Raw genomic sequence first — 16,287 nt, forward strand, 5'->3', positions numbered from 1 at the left:
GAGGTTGGCTTTATATTTCCAACATAGTCCTTCCTTTTATTTCAGGTCACACACAGTTTCCATTTTTGTTGTTAAATTCCATTTTAATAATCCAGTTTCTTCCAACCTCACTTGTACATTTATAATTTTTACTTGCATTCCGAGGAGGGTTGCCAAATCATAAATATATATATATATATTTTTAATAAGCCAGCCATGGGCTCCCCTCCTTCCACCATCTCTGGCACCGAATGAAATATTAGCTGCTCAGTTCATTCCTTTAATCCATGCAGCTGGGTTGTCCTACAGTTTGTAAACTCATCTCTTCTGGCACACGTCTGTACTTTAATCTCCAATTAAAATTCAATTAGCAGGCTAACCTCTGCTTCCAGGAATGGAGTCAGGGGGTTTCGGTGTTGTAGAAAACTTGCAGCTGAGGTTCTTCCTTGGATGAGCAGCCAAAACCTCTACCAGGAAAGAGAGTCAGGACAAAACGGATAGGTACAACACCTAATTTATTTCAGCTGAAATAGCCAGTCCTCTCTGGTTCACACCACAAGGAGAGATTGACAATTGAGCAAACAGCAAAGCAATTTCTTATAGGGTCTGCAAAACAAGCTGCAATCATCAAGAGGGTTGACCAAGAGGAAACATTTGTTGCTTGCAAAGGGTACCTTCTTCAAAATTGGCAAAAACAAGTCTTGTGGTTTCTTGCTACTGAAGCTTGCTAAAGAAACAGTTTCATCTGTCATCTATTTTTAAATAAAAACTTGATTAAGCTTGTGAAACTAACAGGGTCACTCAAAAGAGTAAAATGGATTTTAGAAATAAATTATGACTGTTCTTATGTCAAGCAAGCTTTGTTATATAAAAGCTGAAGGCAAGGTTAATTCTCAGTTAGCATTTATGTCTTACTTCACTAACATCGACAGATGGAGTGCTCCTGCACCCAGTGCCTTTGCCTGCCTTCGCATTGCCTGGGAAGTGAGTGCCAAACCACAGGGCAAACTGCGGGTGAAAAAGCCTGTTCCTCCCAAACCCTGAGAGGAATGCAGAAAACAGTTTAACCCCCACCATTCTCTTTCATCTTCATCTGCGACTCCCATGATGTTGAGGGAGGATCTATTCCTGGCGCAGAACGGAAAAGGAAGCCGTTAATTCATTGTTGTTATTGTTAATTATAATTTAATAACAACATCATCCTATGATTCTCAAATCAGTTAAACCCACAGTGTTAGTACAAGTAACCATATAACATTTGTTCTTTGCCCTAATTAAAAAGCAAGATAAATGTGTCAGAGCTGCTGCTATGGTATGAAATTGCTGATCTATATATTGATTCATTCCTTACGTTCTTTATATTTTTATCCCACAATTTTTCTTAGAAAAGCATCACGGTAGCTAAAAATACAGAACCCTAATCAAATAAACCCATTCCAACATTGCTAAAACTCATGTAAAATTAATAAGACCAGCCAAAATATGTAGCAGTGTTGTACCCAAAAAGTGGTTGAAATCCATATTAATTATTTTTCTATCCATTTGAATTCCCTTTTTCTTTATCTTGAGGTATATCCCTAATATCTGGCTACAAATATCTGAGTCCCTAATGGACTCTGCATTCTTCACACCATTTCAGCTGTTAAGTACAAAAGACTTGCCTTCCAGCTGTTAGCAAGCTTACTCAGGAAATGTGTGTAAACACATCGGCAGGCTACTTCAGGGAATAAGCTCTTGTGAACATGAATGCTTAGAGGAATTTGCTCAAATAGGGGAATACTGTTCTCAATGCATCCCTGGTCATATTCCAGACTGATGTCAGTCTGGTGGAGAATGGTCCTGCTAACATACAAAAAGAATTCCAAGGATCCAGTGGCATGGGTAACATTTAGAATATTTAGTCTGGGGAAGTGATGTGCCCTTGTAAGGTACTCAGGGAGAAATAGAAACGAGCCCACAAATAAACTTCTTTAGAAAAATTGAAACTACTTAAACAGCAATTATGAGGCTTTCGCAGAAAGTGGGGTGGGTGGGAGAAGGAGGGATAGTGAGGTCAATTGGTACCACTGCTGTGCAGTTCAGCTTTGACTTGGACAAAATGGGAATAGTTGCAGTAGCGTTCCTGACACTGGACAATTCGGATAGATAAGGGTTCACTGAGCTGGTCTCAGAGGTGGTGTGGAGGACTCCCAGGCGGCTGGTTCTGAGAGACTTCAACATCCATGCTGAGGCGACTAGCTGTGGGGTGGCTCAGGACTTCATGACCGCCATGACGACAGTGGGACTGGCCCAACACATGGCAGGCCGCACTCTGGAACTTGTATTCTCAATGGGGCAGGAAGAGGGTGATATGAAAGTGGGCGATATTGACATCAGTCCCTTGCCATGGTGAGATCACTTTTTGTTGAGATTTAGCTTTCAGCACCTTTTCTCTGCAGAGGCAGGAGGACCTAATCGGATGCTCTGTCCTTGAGGGATGATCCATTGAGTTTCCATACAGTTCAGGGGTTTTTCCAGCGGTTGACCCCTGGAACATACAAATGGCTCAGGCCATTGATACGATTACCCCTGAGCACCCTCTCCCACTTGATTCTTTGGTATATTCCAGAGCATAGAACAAGGAAACAAGCTGGGAAGCAGCTTGAACATGTGTGGAGGAAAGATCTGATTGAATGCAGTCTAACGCTGGTGAGGGCTAATCACTGAGCTAACCTGGTGGCAAAGAAGGCAGACTTTGTTGCCTCCATTGCATCCTCATTGTGCCATCTGGCGGAGCTTTTCTGGGTAGTGCAGGGCCACTTACAGTCTGACCCAAAGGAGGTGGCAGAACGGAGGGCAGCTTGCTGTAACTTGTTTACAAAGTATTTGGAGGATAAAACCCCTTGCATCCACTATGACCTTGACTATGCTGTTATATCAAATGAATCTCAAAGGGTGTCCAGGGCACTGTCAGGTCTTGTTGTGCTGGATGAGTTTCAGTTAGTAAGACTGGAGGATGTGGACAAGGGGTTCATGCTCTGGACCATTGCCCCTCCTGCCTGATAAAAACTATTAGGTAGGGGACAGCTGGGTAGGCCAGGGGGGTGATTAATGCCTGCCTGCAGTGGTGAAACCACTCCTCAAGAAACCCTCCCTGGATTCGGAAAATTAAGTGACTACTGACCGGTTGGGCTTCGTTTTGTATTTTTCTGTTGTGATCCGCCCTGTGATCTTTGAATGAAGGGCACTGTACAAATAGGGTTTGAGGAGAAGGAGGTTATTTGCTTATCCTTTCACTTGCACGTTGATGGAATGTGAGAGAAAGGACCATGATTTCAGGATACAAGACACACAGTTCAGGGAAGGGATTTGGGATTGGTGGAAAGCAGCAGTACAACTTGGGAACAAAGAGAGAGCAGTGTGTCTGTCTGGGGTCAAGCATTTATAGACATGTTGTAACAAAAGGTTTTGTGAAATCAGGGGTGCCGACTTGGGTCCCAGATTATGGGTGCCCAGTGGCACCCGCAGCATAACATGACATCATGACGTCATGTTATGATGCCGAAGCCACAGCTGTGCTTCCAGGGCCTTCCAGGGCCTTGAAGGTCACACTGGAGGCCTTGTGAGATCTCTGACACAACCTCCGGTTTATACTGGAAATCGTGTTCAGAGACCTGGCAGGGCCTTAGATGTTGCTTCCGAGACCTCGCGGGGCCTCACGGCTTCCGGCGGTTTCTTTTATTTTTTTTATTTTTTTATTATTTTCATTATTACTTGGGCAAAATCACATTCAAATATACATTTCCACTGTTAATATCTTTCTTTTAATTAAAACATTCAATGACTTCTCTTCTTCCCCTTCCCTGGTTCCTTTTATTCTTCCCACCATTCCTGCATTATCTTACATATCCATTTAGTTCCCTTCCTCCCTTTATTCTTCCCTTATTATATATTATACTGTTGAATTTACCTTAATCCTGCTAGCATTTTCACTCATTTACAGTTATTTTCCAAATGCTCCACACAAAAATTCAACTACCGTATTTTTCCTTCTATAACACGCAGATTTTTTCTCCTAAAAAGGAAGGGGAAATGTCTGTGCGTGTTATTGAGCGAATGTGTGGTCCCTGGAGCCAAATGGCGCGAGGGGAGGCAAAAAAAATCAGGCAAAAATCAAATCGCGTGTCTCAGAGAAGGGAAACCTGAAAAGAGGAAGCGGCTGCTTTCCTGCATTCTGCCTCAGGGTTTTACTGCCCACCCACCTCTGTTTCCTTGCTGTGTTTGCTCAAACGGAACAAAGAGCAGGGAAAGCCCCTCCCCTCCAGGCAAGCAGAGGGGAAAGCAGAGTGTCGTCTCTGTGCTCCGTGCTGCTGAAAACATGCAGGAGGGAGAGAGAGAGAGAGAGAGCGCGCGCGCGCGAGAGCTGGCTGGCTTGGGTGGGTAGGTGAGGGAAAACTTGCCTTCCTTTCCTCCCTCCCGTTATACCCCTCTCCTGCATTCTTAGCCAGCTGCTTCTCTGCACACCCCTCTCGTGCTCCTTGTCCGTTCTGTGTTTTTCCTTCCCTCCCCACTTAAAATGTGGTTAAAAAGCATGGATCCACATGGATCCTCAGGATCTTTGCATTGGGTCAGCCCAAATTCACCATCAGATCACATAGCATGTCCATGGCTACAGCCTGCCGCCCAAAAATCACGCACCCACTGTTGCCTGGGGCTGCAGTGGTGCAAAAACGTGGTTAAAAAGCATGGATCTACATGGATCCTCAGGATCTTTGCATTCGGTCAGCCCAAATTCACCATCAGATCACATAGCATGTCCATGGCTACAGCCTGCCCCCCAAAAATCACGCACCCACTGTTGCCTGGGGCTGCAGTGGTGCAAAAACGTGGTTACAAAGCATGGATCCAGAGGGATTCTCAGGATTTTTGCATTGGGTCACCCCAAATTCACCATCAGATCACATGTCTGTGACCACAGCATGAAGCACAAAAATGATACATCCACTGTTTCATTCAGAATGTTTTTTCCCTTGTTTTCCTCCTCTAAAAATGATGTGCGTGTTATGGTCAGGTGCGTGTTATAGAGCAAAAAATACGGTACTCTTTGTATGCTAGATCTTCTTGCTCTCTTATTTTACTTGTTAGACCTGCTAACTCTGCATATTCTATCATTTTAATTGCCAATTCTCTTTATCAGGGACTTTATTAGTCGCTTCCATGGCTTCGCGGGGTCTTGTACGTCACTTCAGAGGTCGCTACAGGCCTCCAACACGACTTCTGGTAGAAACCAGAAGTTGCATCGGAGCCACGTGGTGGGGGTGCTCAGCACCCACAAAAAAATTGTGGGTGCCCTGGCACCCAGAGCCCCCTAAAGTTGGCATCAGTGTATAGAATAGGACCCACTTCATCATATGCATGGAGTATTATACTTGGTTGATTGTTTTCCTGTTGCTTTCTAGACTGATTTAAGAAACTGGGTTAAAATATCCGTTTTCTGCTTTATTGTAGTGATCCTGACTGTGAAGGCCATCACTGTGAGAACAGCCGTGTATATAACCATCAACCGTATGATGGTGAGGAGAGCCAAGATGAAGATAGCTGCTCAGAGCATAGCTCGAGTACCTCAACATCCACAAACCAAAAAGAAGGAAAATACTGTGACTGTTGCTACTGTGAATTCTTTGGTCATGGAGGAGTAAGTAATCCACCTCAGATTTTATTTTTAGGTGCTGCCACTTGCATTTCACTATACTGTTGCTTTGGCATTGCAAAACATACTGAATTAACTGCTGTTGCCAGACTTAATTAACTACCATATTTTTCCATGTATAAGATGACCCCTATTTTTTGAGCCCAAAATTCAGAAATAAATAATGGCAACATTCCGTGTATCAGATGACCCCCAGTTTTAAACTTTAAAAATTTGGGGGGAAATATAGTCTTATACACAGAAAAATACAGTAATTCCCACTTCATGTTAGGCATTGTGGAGAGTCAACAGCAGGGGGAGAGACTCACTGCTTCTGAACAGAAGGTCTGAGGCTGAATTCCTGGTTTCCCCAGAGAGGACTAGGACAAGCTCTTATCTCAAGAGCCACTGCCAGTCAGTGTAGACAGTGCTGAGCTAGATGGGCCAGTGGTCTGACTGGGTATAAGACGTCTTCCTGTGTTCCAAAGTCAGATGGATAAATGCATGGGTTTTATCTGCATCAAAAGACTTGACGTGGCATGTTGGTCCTTTCCTATTCCTTAGCTTAGCTTGTTCTCCCCCTCTAAAACAAGTTGCGTCCTATGGTCGGGTGCGTCTTATAGAGCGAAAAATACGGTAACTTTAAATTTAAAGTTTTGAAAATTACAGTAGTACCTTAGTTCTCGAACATTTTGGCTCCCAAACACTGCAAACCCAGAAGTGGCTGTTCTGGTCCTACAGCAAATCAGAAGCTGTGCTTTCATTTCTGATCGTTTTGGAAGTCGAACGGACTTCTGGAATGGATTCCGTTCAACTTCCAAGGTTCAACTGTAGTTGTAAATACATGTTTGAATTATATATTTTGTTCCAAAAACTAAAAGTATTTCTCTGTGTTGCCTTCCAACTCTTAACCTCAAAATTTCACTCAGTTTGAGCAATTAGCTGTTTCCCATACTCTTGTGATCCAAATTTTATAGGCATTCATGGATTTCTGACATTTTTAGCTCTAACAAATTTTGCAGTTGTTAGCAAATGCATTGTTAGGGCAGCATAAATTTCTGTTACATACATTTTGACGTTCCAACAATTGAATCTTAGCATATGTAAATTTAAGGTAAAGGTAAAGGTAAAGGTACCCCTGCCCGTACGGGCCAGTCTTGATAGACTCTGGGGTTGTGCGCCCATCTCACTTAAGAGGCCAGGGGCCAGCGCTGTCCGGAGACACTTCCGGGTCACGTGGCCAGCGTGACATCGCTGCTCTGGCCAGAGCCAGAGCCGCACACGGAAACGCCATTTACCTTCCCGCTGGTAAGCGGTCCCTATTTATCTACTTGTACCCGGAGGTGCTTTCGAACTGCTAGGTTGGCAGGCGCTGGGACCGAGCAGCGGGAGCGCACCCCGCCGCAGGGATTCGAACCGCCGACCTTTCGATCGGCAAGCCCTAGGCGCTGAGGCTTTAACCCACAGCGCCACCTGCGTCCCTCCTATATGTAAATTTACATGGAGCTTAATGTCTGGCCTGAAGTATTTTCTTACAACACTTGTGATCATTATGGTAGAGTCCTCTTCAGGCATGAATGATCACCTTCAGAGGCAACATGAGTAGAGGAAGCCTGCAGGGTTGGATGTCTCTACAGCTGCCACCTGTGCTGATTAGAGCTCCTAACCTGGGCAGTCAAGCCATGCTGGGCCGCCCTTAAGGGCCTGGAAGGAGTTGTGCAGCTCTGCCCATGCTGCCTCTTAAGCCTGATTATTTGTGTTTTGCAAAGTTCTTCTATATGGACATCTTTTTAACTGCCTTTGTTTCTGATTGCTAAAATTCAAGTGATTTTTCAGTATTTACTATGAGTTTATAAATTTTCTGTTAGCCACCAGCAGCACCAACTAGTAGGAATTATGCTGAAATGAGAGAAAAACTTCGCTTACGTCTAACAAAGAAGAAAGAGGGACAACCCAGGCAACCAGAGCTGATACAAGATAGGGAAAGTGTTGTTGATCATCGAAAAGTAGAGGACTTGCTGCAGTTTATAAACAGCCCTGAGACTAAGCCAGTAAGCAGCTCACGGACAGCCAAAAGAGCAAGGCATAAGCAAAAAAAGGTAAGCCTAGACTTGTATTTGAGGTAGCCATTTATTGAAAGGCATGAAAATGAGCTACTCAAGGTGTTTCAGTGGTGATAATACTATTTTTAAGATGTTTCACAAAATTATTTTCAGAGATGACTTTTGGGTGTTAAGTTTTTAACTCTTGTTGCGTTGTTACTTTTTGTTTTTATTAGTAGATTGTTTAAACTGTTGTTGTTGTTGCTGTTAAAAGCCACTTTGGACTCTTTTTGGAGAGCAAACTGTGTTCAAATGCTTTATGCCCCTGACCATAAAGTCCAGTCGTGGACGACTATGGGGTTGTGTGCTCTATAGACCAAGGGAGCCGGTGTACAGCTTCCGGGTCATGTAGCCAGCATGACTAAGCCGCTTCTGGCGAACCAGAGCAGCGCACGGAAATGCCATTTACCTTCCCACTGGAGTGGTACCTATTTATCTACTTGCACTTTGACGTGCTTTCGAACTGCTAGGTGGGCAGGAATATCTAAGTAGACTAAATGAAATTAATGAACATAACTAAGTTAGGTCCATTAATATCAACAGTTCTACTCTCAGTAAAATTTAGTTGAATCGCAGCCAGTGTGTGCTATATGAGCTATATCAAAACTATATTTCTGTATCTCCAGGAAGAATTAAATACAGCGCTGAGCAGATTTCCTGATGGAAAATGTTTGCTCCATGTGCTGCTTTGAGGGCTTTCCCACCTAACCTGAGACAATTGGGGGAGGGGGAGGGAGAGAAGGTCCTCTTGCACTAGTTGAAGTCCTTGCATGGGCTTCTTCTGGTGTGATCAGTTAGTTGAATCCAGCCCTACATCAACTTACGTTTTTGGAATCTTCATGCCATTGTAAGAAAGGTAAACTGTTGTCTTCCCAGTTAAAAGAAAAGGCCCACATTGAAACCAAAGCTAGAGAAAAGGAACATCATCAGCTACTAGAACAGCAACAGCAAGAAGATAGAGGGGCACAACAACTACAAGAGTTACAACACATTAAGAAAAAGAAGAAAGAGAGAACCAGCATAAACTGCCAACAAGTACAGGTGCATACTCAGAATTGTCAAGTAATGATGAAGCCTTCCCCTGACATCCCAGAAAACATTCAGAATGAATTCCTTGATGAAATAGAAACATCATCTGAATCACTGTCTAAACATGCAGATCATGTTGAACAGGGGCCAGTTTATGAAAAGTGCTTTGACCCATCAAATCCAATAAATGGTAGAGACTCAAAATTGCTTTTCAATACAGAGATGACTGTGAAATCACATGAACCCCTTTCTTTGCTTCTTAACATAATGCATCACCACACAGAAGATAACAACAAAGAGCAGATAACACAAATAAATGATCTGTTTTCTCAACGATTGAAAAAGTCTTCCAAAGCAACTGATATACAGACTCCACCTAAAATAAAAAACAAAATAAATTCTAAAATAAAAGTGGCAGAACTTCAGTCACTTGCCGTCTCCAAAAAAGAGGAGAAAAAAGTAAGCACAAATAAAGCAAAGCAAATTAATCCTGTGACAAAGTCACCTTTTGTGAGAGGCTCCTTATTTCCAAATGAACAGCTGCATAATAAGCTTCTACTACAAGAATCTCCACAGCCAAAAGGCAAGAGCAAGAAAAATAAGAAAAAGAAAAGTGACAAAGGGAACTCCTCAATTGGTAAGCCTCTATTTCATTAGCTAGTTGTGTATTTTAAATAGTTTAATGCTTCCAAAACATCTCTGGTCACATTGAGGACTATCTGAAATAATCCTGAAACTGAGAAGTCGCCTCCTGTGCTTAGTTGAGAAGTGCTGTAGCTCAGGGGTAGAGTACATGATTTGCATGGGAAATATCCCTGCTTCACCCCCTGTCATCTCCAGGTGGGGCTGAGAAAGGCCTCTCTCTCACACCGCAAAGATCCTCAGCAAGTCAGTGCAGACAATACTAAATTAGATGGACCTGATGGTCTGACTCATTACAAGGCAGCGTCGTATGTGTACAACAGTCTCTTTTTTATGAAATTATATCTTGTGCAACACACAAGCACACCCCCAGTGCATAGGCACCAACTTTTAAAAAAGAACAACACAATCTGGCTTCCCTCCTCTCTCATTCATACTCCATTCAGCAACTAAGCTTGAAAAAAGCATATGAGAATTTCTTTTCCTAGCCTTAATTGCTGGTGGATGGGGCTGTGATTTTCATGGAGATTGCAGCTGGGGCAAGGGAAAGGGAATTTCTCCAGGTGCAATCTTCATGCAGATTCCCACTCACCCCATTCTTGAAAACAGCCTTCCATTGACATAAATAGCTGTTTTCAAGCTTATTTGTCACCCGGGGGTGGGGTGATTTTTGGTGGGGAAATTGTGGCACATGAGGAAAGAGGAGTCAGCTTTTCCCTCCAGTGCTGCAGTTGCACTTGAACATAGTTTTCTGCTGGCCCTAACAGAAAATTCCTGCTGTGGCAGAGAATACCTGGCAAAATGGGAAGACTCCGCACACCAGAGTTACCTAATAGGTTGGTGGCTCCCCACCTCTGCCTTAGGGTGCCTCTTGCTGGCCCTATTTCAGTGGTCACTGGTCACGTTACAGAAGCCCCCAACTTAAACTTAAGAATGTGGCTAAGTTCTAAAGACCAAAGTTCTTAAATATCCTATACCAGATTAAAAAGCTTAATTACTTCAGGTTGCATGTTTCCATTTGTTTCCTTGGGAAAAGAGGTAATTGAAAATAATCTTGTTTTTAACAATGTGTTTTTTGCAGATGATGTGTTTTTGCCCAAAGATGTTGACCTAGACAGTGTGGAAATGGATGAAACTGAGCGGGAAGTTGAACATTTTAAAAGGTAAGTAAGTGCCATATGGCTGTCTTGTTGCTATTATGGCCCAAATAAAAACTCCCAACTGGTTTTAGGCATAGCTAAATAGCATCTAGGGTTGCATTCTGTTGAGGTATGCTTGTGCCCAGGCAGCACTCTCTACTGGTGGAACAAAGTGTTCAGGGCATTGATACTGCGATCAACTAAAAAGTGCGCTAGACAGGCAACAAATGGAAGTGGTAGATTGAGCTTCTGGGGGCCTGGATCACAAGCTGTGTTTACTTGCCTTAAAATAAGGACAAACATCCTTACAACAGAAGGTAGGTTAAGAACTTCAGCTAGATCTCTGGGCCGTTTGAAGTAGATCAGCTAAGCTTTGTGATTCTCAAATGTCTAAAATAGCAGCAACTAAGAAGCTCCCTTCACCTTGCAAAAGAAAAAAAAAGAGGTTTGCTGGGAAATAATGCCTTGGTGGGTGGGAAAAGGAGTGGATTTTTTCCATAAAATAACTTGTGGCCTTTATTGTGGCACTGATAACAAATTCTGGGCAGAACTTGCAGGCAGAAGTCTCCATGTTGATTCTTAGCAGCTCAGGCAAGTGAACACATACTGTTTTGTACCAGTTGGTGACTCTTGGGGTTGTAGTACAGTGGTACCTTGGTTCTCAAACTTAATCCATTCCGGAAGTCCATTCCAAAACCAAAGCGTTCCAAAACCAAGGCACACTTTTCCATAGAAAGTAATGCAAAACAGATTGATCCATTCTAGACTTTTAAAAACAACCCCTAAAACAGAAATTTAACATGAATTTTGCTATCTAACAAGACCATTGATCCATAAAATGAAAGAAATAATCAATGTTCTGTACTATAAAATAAATAAGACAGTAGTGTAGATGATAAATATTAAAATTAATTATTTTCCTTACCTGCACATGATAGTCATTGTTTGGATGGAGGGCTTTTATCCATTTCCGCAGTCACACAATCAATCAATCATAAAACGAAAAACAAGCCAGTCACAAAAATGAAAAAGCCACAAAAACGCAAAAAATAGCAAAAACAAAAGCACCAAATATCACCTCAGAACACTGCAATCAGAAACGGAAGGCTTTAATTACAATGGGGGGGATCCAGATGAGTGGCGCAAGGGCAGACGTGAGGGAAAAAAAGGCTTAATTACTATGCGGGGGGCTGAAATTTGCTGTGCAACAGTAAAAACGGATGCTCAGGAGCACATTTGGCTTCCGGGGCAAAGTTCGAAAACCAGAACACCTACTTCCGGGTTTGCAGCATTCGGGTTCTGAATTGTTCTGGAACTAAGCTGTTCAAAAACCAAGGTACCACTGTATTTAAAGCACAGTAGATCCTGCAAGCCTGAGATGTGCCCACCCGTGCCTTACAGTTTCAACTGAGGTGTTCTCATCATAAATCTTGTGAAGGCTCAACGTTTTTCTCTGCCCAAACTTGCAAGATGCTCTAAGACTATTTCATATTCTTGCAACAGGGGAAACACTAGCTCCCTCCTTTCAGAGGTTCTAGGTCATTGGGTGAATGTGGTGTACAAAACATCATTTTGGTAACACCCACCCAGAGACAGCAGGGGGCAGGATCCTTGCATTGTAGGGGGTAGGACTAGATGGCCCTTGGGTGCCTTTCAACTCTGCAGTTCTATGATTCCATGTCATACTCCATCCATTAGTGCAGCCATTCCTCTTATTCATGCATCCATGAGGCCCATCTCTTCACCATCCAGCCCCCACCACCTCTCAGCCACCCACACATGGGTACATGAATACATGCATGCATTTATTCTCTTATCTATCAACACACCCTTCTAATATATAAATAGACACTTGCTTCCCATACAAAAACAGACATTAAATGCTTGACCAGTAGAGTTTGAAGTCAATTTTATTATTCTTTTATTTTATTTATGAATCACTTTCCATGAAACATCCTCGATCGATTTAACAATAAAAACATATATAGAAATCAACTTGAAGGCCAAAATAGATACAGACTGACATCAAAATCCCCACTTTTTTTAAAAAAAAAAAAGCACGGTGTCTCTTTTTTAACATCTGAGATGCCACAAGCTGTTACTAGTCATCTCAGACCTTATTTCAATTTAGATTATTCTACTAATTCACTTAGAATTAGGCTAAAAATATTGTTCAACATATTGAAAGTTTTCCCTTCTGACTTTCAACAGATTAAGACTTCTCATTATAATACATGTCAACCATTGCTGAGTTCTTTTTATTTTCATCTGTTATTTTGTTAGTAGCATTTAGTAACATTTTTATTTTAAAAAGTGGGTCAGTATCTCTTAGGAGTCTTCCCAGATTTGCCGCCACTGATGAAACTGTGCATAAGTTTCCAGTGTAGCAGCCTTCTTTTCTAAGCAGCTAGAAGGACTCATAAAATAAAAATGCTCCCCTTCTTACTTTCTGTGAAAGGCTTATGGGTTCAGCTCCATTTAGTACATGTGAATACTTTGCTTTTTAACTACAAAGCACACTTTATTCACAAGTAGCCCATAACTTCAGTTCTCTGCACTGTTACACAACACCTCTGCAGAAACAGAGAATGGACAAACTAAAACTCGCAAAGCAGAAACCTACCCTAGTAACTACTTTTATATATTACAGCAAATGAGAGGGTGGCCGCATATGCCCACTGCTGTATTGTTCAGTCTTTCCATTTCTGTAATACCAAATCTGGCTGAATCGAAAAATACAAATATTTTCATCCCACATGTGTTAACCATGCACCTTCTTGATATATGTTTTTTTCCACAACACATTTATGAGGTAGGTATACTGAAAGCATGATTTGTCCAAGCAGAAAGCAGAGTAGGGATTTGAAGTTGTACCCAAATAGTAAAGGTAAAGGTAAAGGTACCCCTGCCCGTACGGGCCAGTCTTGACAGACTCTGGGGTTGTGCGCCCATCTCACTTAAGAGGCCAGGGGCCAGCGCTGTCCGGAGACACTTCCGGGTCACATGGCCAGCGTGACATCGCTGCTCTGGCCAGAGCCAGAGCCGCACACGGAAACGCCGTTTACCTTCCCGCTGGTAAGCGGTCCCTATTTATCTACTTGCACCCGGAGGTGCTTTCGAACTGCTAGGTTGGCAGGCGCTGGGACCGAGCAGCGGGAGCGCACCCCGCCGCAGGGATTCGAACCGCCGACCTTTCGATCGGCAAGCCCTAGGCGCTGAGGCTTTAACCCACAGCGCCACCTGCGTCCCCAAATAGTACTGCATCTAAAAGAACATTGTAAGCTTAATCATTGGGACTGAGGCATTGAACTCTGCTCCATATATAAAAATGCATGCATAGTTGCACGAATGTTTAGGTTCCAAAGACTTTAAAATGAGCACTGGGCATCAGGCACTGTTAGCAGGGTTAATGAAGTCAGCGGTAGAACTGAGATCAAATTCCAATATGGGGGGTCATCATTTTCACGTTAGTGCCACCCTTGGGGCCTCTTAGCCCAGGCGTTGGGAGCCCGTGGCTCTCCACATGTGGCTGGAGTTCAACTCCCACTTGCTTTGCGGCTGATTGGAGCTGAAGTGCAGCAACATTTGGAGGGCCACAAGGTCCCCATCCCTGTTTTAGCACAATCAAATGAGATTAAACATTGGTTCGTAGCCTCTAGGTCTCAGTCAGCAACACATTTTAATAGCAGCTGTTATTTGAAATGAGCCAGAGCTGAGGGGCCAGAAGCATTGGCTCTGTTTACTGACTTGCCACATTCGCTCATTGCAAAATGCAGACAAAGGTATCTGTAAACCTTACCCCACTGTGAATAGCAATTTTGACTTTAAAAGAATATATATATATATATATATATATATATATATATATATATATATAAAATACAACATTAGTTATCATGTCAAATTATTCAGCCTTCTTCCACCCTAGGGTGGGTGTTAATGCACTCTCTTTTAGCTGAAGTTTAAGCAACTCTGCTCAAGTATTAACAAGGTACATTTTATATAATTAGAAATCTAATAATTATCAAAGGAAATTGTAATATAGACATGATGATATATACTTCCTTGGTGTGTATTAGATTTCCTTTACACATATTTTCTTTACAGATTCTGCTTGGATTCTGCCAGACAGACAAGGCAAAGACTTTCCATCAATTGGTCCAACTTTAGCTTGAAGAAAGCTACCTTTGCTGTCCACTAAAGGACACAACATGGATATGAATGTTGTGGGATCTAATTACTAACTGCACTCCCTGTGCTGAGAACTGCTGTGGCCTTGAGACAAATACCTTCATTAGCAGTGCTGTGTGGATCTTCACTGGTCATCTAGCCTTTCCCCTGATTATGCTAGAAGGCTGCAGAATTGCTGCTTTCTAACTACATATGTTAGTTTCTGTGATTGAAGTCTGTGAATGAGACTTATCTGACTATAGTCTGCAGTTGCTGGAATTGGAACAACAGCATGTTTCCAGTTTCTGGAGATACCTTGGCTTTTCCCATTTTGCTATGACTTGTCCTTTAAACAGAGCAATGAATCCAACTAGTTTTGCTCTTTCCTTATAGACTTCTTTAAAGAAATTGTCATAGAGAAAATTCCTCTTTTGGGACAAGCATTTACTTTTGTTTTTCACAATCTACTGTTGAGAATGTACAAGTTAAGCAATTTGTGTTTTGATTCCCAATTTGTAGCCAGCTTGTGTAAAAATACTTGCAAGAGGAAGTTTAGCAAATGAGTACTTGCATATCAAATCAGTAAAACTGTATAACTGTATTAACGCTGAAGCCTATTGGCTGATTTTTTAACATATTGTTAAATAATATTAAGATCATGCCTTTCTTGTTGAAAGATGGAATACATTAGTAATCACAAAAGACTCATGCTCTGCTTTGTGTTTCATTGCTGCCGTGGTAGATGGTGGTGGGAAGTTGGTGTGTTATAGATGAGGGAGGGTTCATGTAGTTTTTGTTTTTATGTGTTTGGACAGCTACCCTGGGGGAAACATTGTGCAAAAATCGCTAACAAATAACAGCTGTGAAAAATGTTAGCTGTTATGATTAGGTTGTTGAACTGCAACTGCAACAGAGGCAGCAATTCAGAAGCAAATAATGTAACTGGTATAATACCTGAATTAATTTATAATCCTTGAAACAGTGTGAACCCATCTCATACCTGCTATAGTTGTCACATCTCTGTGTGCTGGTTGAGCACAGCACTCTGCTGGTGGAGCAGTATATTTCTACATCTAATATAAGCCTTCTAGCACAGTGGAGGAAAGAAAGCTAGACAGGATGTTATGCTCACTCAGAAGGTTGGTCCTGCCCACAACTATGGTGTGATGTTACCTTTGGAAAGGAAGTTAATGAAGATCCCCCTCCCTCCAAACCCTTCTCCAGCTGCATTTGAAGACAGGATTCTTTGCAACTGTTAGAAATGCATGGCCAGGAATATAAAAAACCTAGCCAGGGAACTTTGCTCTCAGACATTAAGACATCACTTGGCCACCAATTCAAGAATACTCAAGAGGGGACTTTGATGATGGGGAGCTCTGCATAAAAAGGCAACTCAACAGCCAAGATAAACACAAATAATAAAGGGCAGATAGGTGATGTTTATCTTTTCAGATTCCCCTTTCAGATTCTCTGCCCAGGATTTCAAACACAAGCATCTGCCAGGAACTTCAAGCTCACTTCTGCAGCTGGGGATGCAAGGACAAGGCTTCCAGCACAG

General features: G+C 42.4%; 1 protein-coding gene across 7 annotated transcripts in view; it reads left to right on the top strand.

Moving 5' to 3' along the window:
- Window positions 1-15,433, top strand: part of FAM193A (family with sequence similarity 193 member A) — a 49,271-nt gene extending 33,838 nt beyond the window's left edge. For all 7 annotated transcript variants that reach the window (XM_079983479.1, XM_079983478.1, XM_079983477.1 and 4 more), the window contains 5 exons: window positions 5,467-5,653; window positions 7,516-7,746; window positions 8,626-9,415; window positions 10,502-10,583; window positions 14,667-15,433. In XM_079983479.1, coding sequence (XP_079839605.1) covers window positions 5,467-5,653; window positions 7,516-7,746; window positions 8,626-9,415; window positions 10,502-10,583; window positions 14,667-14,760 — 1,384 coding nt within the window. In that variant the 3' untranslated portion in view covers window positions 14,761-15,433. The remainder of the gene's footprint in view (window positions 1-5,466; window positions 5,654-7,515; window positions 7,747-8,625; window positions 9,416-10,501; window positions 10,584-14,666) is intronic.
- The last annotated feature ends 854 nt before the right edge of the window (window positions 15,434-16,287 follow it).

Source organism: Podarcis cretensis (genome assembly GCF_951804945.1).
Source record: "Podarcis cretensis genome assembly, chromosome: 7".
Taxonomy (NCBI): Eukaryota; Metazoa; Chordata; class Lepidosauria; order Squamata; family Lacertidae; genus Podarcis; species Podarcis cretensis.